Genomic DNA, 8,783 nt, shown 5'->3' with positions numbered 1-8,783 from the left:
TCAAAGGAGGAGCCAATGGACATAGAAGAGGAAAACTAATTTTGTTTTACCAGTTTTCTGGCGAACATTTTCACTGCAATATCGATCTAGTTTTCCATGTTTGTACTGTCTTCTGTGTAGCATTTCTTCTAATTAATTGCTCTCTGAGCATGACTGCTGACTATTAAACAATGCGCCACTTTTGCTGACTTCCCCATGGCCATTTACACTATAACTTTTCCCCTTCTCATCTTCATTTGGCATCCTCATAGGTATTCAAGATCCCAAAGATCTTTCCTGCTTGTGAATGCCAGTTTAAGAAGTTATGAACCTCGAAGGTGAGTGACGTTTACGTCCTGCTACCTTCATTCTGAGATCTTGACAAGAATTGCGTTCAACAACCTGAAATGAATGTCCCCAGGCAATCAGCAGTGCTCTAGGCTTCTGTGAGAGTTGTTAAAGAAACACAGAGTGAAAAGAAGGCTCAGGACCGATACATTTATCACTGATATCTATCAGAGTTTGTAGTTCCTAAGGATGAAGTTCTTTAGCTTTCCAGCATCACTGGCTTTCTGCCACACCTGATCCTCAGATTTAAGGTGTGGGTGAGGAGGGAAGGATTTAATGTTTCTCTTCTCCCAAATGACTGACACTTCTTCCTTTTAGATAAGCTCGACATATTCTCCTTCTAGGTTTTAATCTTCTAATGTATGGGATTTTTGTAGTCAATATCAACTGCTGGGCATCATAATTTCTAATAATTCTCCAGTAGTTGTAATCAGGGCCAGAGTAAAGTGTATTGAACTCCATAACTATTCATTCACAGTTCTGAAATCCAGAAAGTCCAGTAAAATGTGGTGACAAAACCTGACCTGAATTAATGCAAGGTTATTTGTAGTATGGGATTCTCTTATGCAGAATGGCTCTTCATATCTACTGCTGCAGAAATATTAATATGTCTGATTAAGTGTGCTGCCCCAGACTCTACTGTAAGTGTTCCAAAATACGCCATGTATAATTTTCTAAAATATGCAAAAGTATGAATTCTAAATCTTGCACTGAAAGTTCGGGTTAAGAAATTGATGACCTATAGTAAGAAGGTAATGTTTTTTCACTTACCTGCTAGTTTTAAGCCAAAGGCATTAGGTCCAGTTCTAAAGGGTTAATAGAAGCAGCAACCTAGCTTGTCTGTTCTTTCGATGCATAGCAAGTTCTCTGCATAACTGTAAGTGTCCCCACCACTCATCTCTGGCAGTGGTATTAAAAATAAAACAGAGCCCGATTACCAACATATTGCTTTATTTCTTGGTGGTAGTAAATTAAGGCTTTCTAGAGTCATACAGCACAAGTGATTTGAACATTAGAATTCAAAAACAACAACAACAACAATGAGCATTCAATTTAGCAGAGCCAGGAAGGAAGCAATATTTTAAAACAGAGATGTTTCCTAGAGAGGCCTTCTGCTTGGTCTCTAAACATCTGCTGTGCTGTTTCCCCAGTAACCTCTGTTCCAGATTCATACTCCAAGGGAGAGTAGAAAGAAGAGGAGGAGACCAGGAAAAGGGAGAACCTGGGAGGCAGTATGTGTGGGGCAGGCGGCATGAAAAGCTGGCTTCCTCTAATGCTTGGAAGACAGCTTGGGTGATGGGGTCAGGTGCCGGTGACAGTGACGGTCAGTGGCTCAGGAAGTAAAACTCCCTTCTCCTTCTGAGAAGTGAACACCAGCTAATTTCGAAGAGCCCAGTGTCAAAGGTTAGGAACAGTCCTTTGTGACTCTGAAATTCAGAAACTCTGAGCAGGGCCACAGGACACAGAGCAAAATAATGCTACCTTTGACTTTCAAGGTTCGGAACCCTGTGGCTATCACTAAATACCATCCCCAAGCAAACAGTTCACTTTCCCCACGGCACACTCCAGCTGAAGGTGATGGCAGCTGCTCAGGAAGCCACGTTTCCTGGGACATGTGAAAGAAACCTCCTGCACACAGGCTATCTCATCTCTAACTTTTCCTTCCCAACACAACAGTGCACACGCACGGGAGCCTACAGTGGGAGTGCAGTTGTCAAGAAGTGTGTAAGCACAACCTGAAGCACACCTGAAACACATCTAGCACGCTTGCCTCGGGGATGCGCTCGCTCTGGGATTGGATGGGGAACCCTTTGAAAAGGAAACGAATGGGCTGTTCAGCAATGATGAGGGAGAGGTGTGGCTGGAGACTAATTTGGCAACAGCCCTCAACTTACTAACAGAGGACAACAGAACTGCATGGAAACCATCAATGAAATTTCTTCTGGCTACCTGATTTCTCATACATGAGGTCACCAAATTGATTTCTATCCCAACGGGTCCATTTTTCAGTTCCATCCACTTAAAATTCATATTTTGCAATCATTTAAATGTTCTATTCCAAGGGCTTGGTTGGTGGATCAGCATACATCTTATCAATGTGCTGCTTTTTTTGTTGTTGTTGTCTGACACTTCTAGGGGAACAGGAGTTAAGCACCTAGAAGTCTGCTTTGCATTCTCTAAAGGAAGACATGCAGACAGCCAAGGAGGAGACACACAAGGTGAGGATTTGCACAATTAAACACTTACAAATGTAAGCCCAAGAGGCTTCATGTGATGAAGTCTGGTACATAAAGAAATAAATAGATGCAAAGAGTCAAAACACATCTGAATGACAAAAGAACAGAGGAGCTGCAGGACAGCTGTGCCTGATGTGTGCCACATGTGCACTGAGAGGGACGAGCAAAACCTTGGAGGACTGGTATTCTCCTGGGCCTTTCTTCCTGTTTGCAAACACTCCTAAGATGACACTGACTGAGGGATTTGGGCTTCACCACGATGAGGAGGGGACATTCGGTGTTTTGGTAAGGTAATGTGGAGTGTGGGATGCAGCAAGTATCATTTGCAGATTCCACCACATCCAGCTATAGACTCAACCACTAACCAACGTCCAGGCAGCCTTAGAAGGCAGTGCTCAGATGGGAGTGAAGGACGGGAAAGACCCCTTGCCCACTGAAGCTGGCACTGCAGAAACTCTGCAGCCCACTGCCCATTCACAGGAAGACATAGATATTTTTGTTCTCTCTCAAGGTTCGTCTGTTTATTGCTGCCTCTGTTCTGTCAGTTCTAAAGTGACCAGGAATCGAACCCCCAGTGGAATGGCCTCAGATGCCATGCTGGAAGCCGAAGCCCCAGTGAAGCAAAATGCATTGATCAAGGTGGCACAACTAGGGCAGGACTGGGAAAAGCCTGCAGGTCTCCACTTTCACCACGCTGCTTGACATGAGGCACTATTAGAAAAGCTCTGGGATGCTCTTTTTAGCATATGCAGGGTGCTGTGAAAGATTTAACGCAGTTTGCCCGGGTGAGGGATTGAGGAATGGGGCTCAGGCCAATCCAGCATCTTGCTGAGCAGCTCTGGAGAGCGTGACCATTCGAATACCTTTTGCTGTTCTGCAGGTGGAGTGAGGGGGTGCTGCCACTGTGCAGGAGGGTGTGTGTGTGTGTTTGTGTGTGTGTGTGGGCGCGCGCGCGTGCGCGAAAGGAAAGTGGGGCATAAGACACCACAATCAGCCTGCTGAGAAGGGCAACTGTCTACAAACGACCAGACCCCAAACACAGTTTGCTGTAATGGGAAAGTGTCCCCTCCCGCTCCATTACTTTGACCTCGGTTGCCTGTGAAAAATGAGGAAAAATAAAAGCCAGATTCCTAAGAGCCTTTCCGGAAGAAATGGCTGCTGAGAGTGGGTGTCGGCGCTTTCTTTACAGAACATTCTGTCCGGTTCATGTTTGTTCAGCGGAAGCTGCGCGGTCCCCTCAGAAGAAGGCAGGATTGGTGTGCTCGATGACGCAGCGCTTGCAGTGTCGTTTCACGAACCGCAGCGCCTCCACAGACACTTCGCAGTCCTGCACGTTTAGCATCTGCAGGTCAAAGCAGTTGGCCGCCACGATCTGCAAGCCCTGGCCTGTGATGCTCTCGCAAGATTTCAGGCTCAGCCGCTTGAGGTTGAAGCAGTTCAGAGCCAGGCACTCCAGGCCCGTGTCGGAGACCAGCGGGCACTTGCCGATGTCCAGAGACTTGAGCTTCGCGCAGTTCTTGGCGAGGTACTCAACGCCGTGGTCCGTGATGCCCTCGCAGCCCCTCGCGTTGAGGTAGCGCAGCTTGCTGCAGTACTTGGCGATGTAGCGGATGCCCACGTCGGTGACGCGACCACAGTGCGCGATGCTGAGGTACCGCAGGCGCGACTCCAGCTTGGCGATCTCCCGCAGGCCGAAGTCGCTGACGAAGCGGCAGTCGCTGACGCTCAGCTCCTTGATAGACGTGCAGTAGATGACCAGGTAGCGCAGGCCCTCGTCCGTGAGGCGCACGCAGCGCCGTAGGTACAGGTGTGTGAGCTGCGTGCAGTGCGCCGCGATGGTGTGCAGGCCTTCATCCTCCAGCACGAAGCAGTCCGTCATGTCCAGGTAGCGGATGGAAATCTGTTTGCCATGCAAGGGGGACAGTTTAATGGAGGCCTCGCGGGTCAGGCTGATGCAGGTCACTTTGGAACAGCCTACACAGAGAGACAGAACACATGCTCAGAGCAGCCCGGGCACAGCGAGAGGGCCAGCGGGATGCCAGCAGTGCCTAACCCTCCCCGGGCCCTCTTTGTCTCCATCCCTACGGGGAAAGGCGCAAGGAAGGATTCCCCACGCTCATGTGATTTGGGGGCTATTTTTGATGACTTGTGCTTAAGGGAATCCACTGACTTCAGAATCTGAGAGACCAGGCTGATTCTGGATGCGAATCGATCAAGTTTAATTACTAATCCGTCACCAACTGGCCGACATGGGGCAAACCCGTCTTGCCACTTCCTTTGTCCTCACACAGGGACATCACATTTGCTCCAGGGCAGCTACGAAGATGTGAGGAAATGTTCCTTACATGAGCGGTTACTCTGCTGTGTCCCTGGAAGGACCCGGGAGCTCGGCCAAGGCTGTACCGCACTCTGGCAAGCTCTCGGGTCCGAAGGACTGAGCTGGGGCAAAGTTTGAAGATGACCTTGGCTTGGTAGAAAGAAGCACTGGGTTCACAACTCACACTTGGGGCCGTTTTATTCCTCATCACACAGGCAGGAGGCTTAACTTCTGCATCTTAGGACTGAGGCAGAAGAGCTGCCAATCTGACACTCAAAGAGCACAGCGCGTATTCTGTGCAGTCACAGGTATGACTGCGCTGGCTGAGGTGTCTCTACACTGAAACATTCTTATGTGCTGTCTGCTTCATTTGCAACATTTTTACTTTCACTAGTGCATGTTCACAGTATGTAGTGATTACACTCATCCCAGGGAGTGGGTGCATAAACACCTTTTATTGTACTGATGTATGAAGTTTACAAAGTATTTTCATGATTTTTTTTATTGACCGATTCTTAAAACGATCCATTTTACAGACAAACATGCTAATGCTGGGGAAGAGTATCTTTAGATGACTCTCTAAATGTTGTTTCTAAACACTTAAAATTGGATGTGAGCAAGCTGGTTGTAGCAGCACACCCCTTCAATCCCAGCCCTCTGGGAGGCTGAGGCAGGAAAACTGCAGGTTCAAGGCCAATCTGAGCAACTTAGTAACACTGAATCTCAAAATAAAAAAATATAAAACGTTGGTGATATAGCTCATTGCAAAGGTCCTGCCTTCAGTCTCCTGTACCAACAAGAAAGAAAACACACACACAGTTTGTGTAAAAATAATATGATACACAAACATGGAATATAATTATATACTTACATAATATATAAAGCATTTATTGTATATTTCAGTTCAGTAAATATTACCTTAGGAACTATAGAGTACATGTATAGTATGTAAATAATAAATGTCTATAGTTCATATTATTATATGTGCACTTCATTTCCCTGCATGGACTGCACCTATGCATTTCTCACATTTTGCCTGTGCCTCTCAGATCCCTCTGGCAGTTCTCCCACTGCCAGGAGCCTCCCCTCTGACCTCCACACCTCAGCCGTTCAGTGCAGTGCCCAAGGCCTCTGAGCAGCTCCACACCAGTGCTCCTGGGAACTCTCTTCCCACCTGCTGGCCAGCAGCTCAGGGAGTTTGTGGAACCAGTGAGCTAAAGCCCTGGCCCTCAGGGAGCTTTTATAAAACCCAGCTTCTGGGGATAAAAGGCTTCGGTGTCACATGCCACCCAGTTAAGAACATCCGGATGGAGTGACACAGACAGACCCACACTGGACAAGCAAGATGCAGCTGGCAGAGGCTGCCTGTGCTGCTCAGTGGGCTTCGTGGTTTGCTGAAGGCTCATCAATGCCCAACAATCTTAGCCCTGAGATCTCCCTATGCTTTGAGTTCTTTCTGACTGGCTGCCATACTGTTCACACGGAATTTTATTTGTCCACCTGTGATGCATGTGAAGGCACTTTATTTTTCCAGATTTTGTGATCAATCTATTCCTACCCTTTTGCTTCTAGGTTCCTTTGTTTTTTCATATGTCTAGCAAAATATTTTGCACTCCAGTGTACAATATTTAGTTTATGGAAATATATACTATATTTTAAAAAATGGCTTTAAATTTAATAAGCAATTACTTTGGTGCAGTTTTAGTAAGCTGTTTTGATGTGCTGGCATCATTTCAGATCAATCAATCATTTTAATATTAGGGTCAGCCCTAATTCTCAATTTGCTAATTTTGAACTAAAAAGAAAATAAATTGATTCATGGCTCGGTAGATAATGTTAATGAGTCGTTCATATATCACAGACATGGAAAAACCCTTAGAAATCATTCAATTCAATCTTCATTTAAAGAAAGTATAGGCATCTCAGGCTCAGTAAAAGTATGTGACTTTTATACTCAGATTAGGGAAAGTCTTGTTCACTCTTTCATGAGGTTGAGGATAGAAACCAGGGCCTTCAGGATGCTAAGCTACCACTGAAATACATCTCCAGTGAGGGTAATTTTTTTGACAGGGAATTCAAAGCTTCATTTATCACAGAGAGTTAAGAAGGACTTGGATGTACCTAGAATCGATGGGTCACACAAGAGATGCACAGCAGATCATCAGCAGGAGACAAGCATTCAGGCACTTGGCATTCGGAAGGCTCAGGAATGGTTACCTCTAAGGGGACGTTAGAGAGAGAGAGAGTAGTTTGGAAAGAAACATATGGAGCTATGACAGTAAAACAAAGCAAGGCAGATCTGAGAGACAAGAAAGCATGGAGAGTCCATGGAGGAGAGAGGTAGAACTTGGGTGACAAGACTCCTAAGTGAGGAGGATGGAATGGTAACTAAGATGGGGCAAATCTGACAGGATCGCATCACTAAAGTTTGTATGTTATTCTGCAGGGAATGAGCAACACGGGTTGAAATAAAACATCTGGGAATTCTTCAAAACATTCCAGATTCCACTCAACTTTCACAAATTTGATCCTCATTCCTATTTCCTCTCTGTATTGGGGTAACATCTCTGCTTTCTTTGGGATGTGTGATGGCCCAGCCAGCAAAGACCAGCCACCGACTTCTAGAGATGTGAGTAAGAAGGAACGCACAGCAAGGATGACAGCAGCCGTGATTTATGAGCGCTCGCTGCGTGGGTCTCAGGGAGCCTGCATGCGAAGACTTAGCAGGATCAACTTGCTCCCTCCTCCCATCTCCATTTGTATAGACGAGGAAACTTCAGCTGCTTCCTAAATGGTTTAGAGGTTTAATCGATGGGAACTTTGAGTCATTTAGGGGTAAAGATGAACATTTAGGTCTGTGACACTCCTCTGTTCACGTCCTTACAATGCCATAAATTACAAAGATAAAAATGCCTCACTTCTGCCCATATAAAGCTCAGAATGAATCCAAAGGAAGGGAGCTGGAAATGTCAAGTGTACACAGGAAAAGGATGAGTGAGGCCTGGGGAAGGGCTCCTCACTTAGGAGTCTTGTATGCTGTAGTGAGGGACTTTTTGCTGTAAGTCATGCGGAACAGTTAGAGACTTTGGGTAGGAAACTAAAGATTGGCCTGGTAATTTGAAAAATTTCTACCCTTGGTTGTATGGAGGGGCTGTGATGGGTGAAGGGTACCTCTGGGCAGGCAGTTTAGAGGAGAGGGGATGGACTCAAGGCCCTGGAATAATGGGATCAACTGGACAGGAGTCTGCTGGTTGGATAAATAAGATAGGGGAGAGAGAAATAAAAGGTGATGGCCATTGAAGAGGATCTCCTGGAGAGGATCCATTTGAAACAATTTTATTTGCAATAATTTTAACAGTTCATATTTTGAAAACTGATTGTTTTAATAATATATTCCATTGATGTTTAAAGATGATAATAAAATACTATCTGTGATGATGATAAAATATTACAGCTAGCAGTAGTAATATTCAAAGACTTGAAAAGGTAACTTTTCTGTGGCTCCAAGAAATGCAATTTTATTATGTTACAGTTTTAGAAGTCAGGAGGCTGAAACAAGTCTCAGGCAAAAGTGAAGAGACCAGCAGAGCTGAGAATCTGTCCTTGCCTGTTCTAGCTTGTAGAGGAGGCCACCTGTGTTCCTTAGCTCATGATCCATTCCTCCATCTTTAAAACACATCTTTCCACCCTCTGTATTCTCATTTTTGTATCTCCCTTCTCTCCTCACTCTCTTGCTTCCTTCTTTGAAAGATCCCATATTTCCAATAGGTCTAGCTAATCGAGTATAACCCATCCATCTCAAGGCACTTAACTTATTCCCACTTACAAAGTTCCTCTTACCAGCAGTTAGACACGGACATCTTTAGAGGACAATTATTCTGCCCATCTCAGAGTTAACAAAT

At 45.5% G+C, this 8,783-nt stretch overlaps 1 protein-coding gene across 3 annotated transcripts in view; it reads right to left on the bottom strand.

Moving 5' to 3' along the window:
- Positions 1-1,262: 1,262 nt before the first annotated feature.
- Positions 1,263-8,783, bottom strand: part of Fbxl7 (F-box and leucine rich repeat protein 7) — a 372,113-nt gene continuing 364,592 nt past the window's right edge. For all 3 annotated transcript variants that reach the window (XM_010631525.2, XM_010631523.3, XM_010631526.3), the window contains exon 4: positions 1,263-4,538. In XM_010631525.2, coding sequence (XP_010629827.1) covers positions 3,802-4,538 — 737 coding nt within the window. In that variant the 3' untranslated portion in view covers positions 1,263-3,801. The remainder of the gene's footprint in view (positions 4,539-8,783) is intronic.

The sequence above is a fragment of the Fukomys damarensis genome, unplaced genomic scaffold (genome assembly GCF_012274545.1).
Source record: "Fukomys damarensis isolate Sample0158 unplaced genomic scaffold, DMR_v1.0_HiC HiC_scaffold_1, whole genome shotgun sequence".
In the NCBI taxonomy this organism is placed as follows: domain Eukaryota; kingdom Metazoa; phylum Chordata; class Mammalia; order Rodentia; family Bathyergidae; genus Fukomys; species Fukomys damarensis.
The sequence above is the reverse complement of the archived record's forward strand: the minus strand, read 5'-3'. Positions and strand labels throughout refer to the sequence as shown.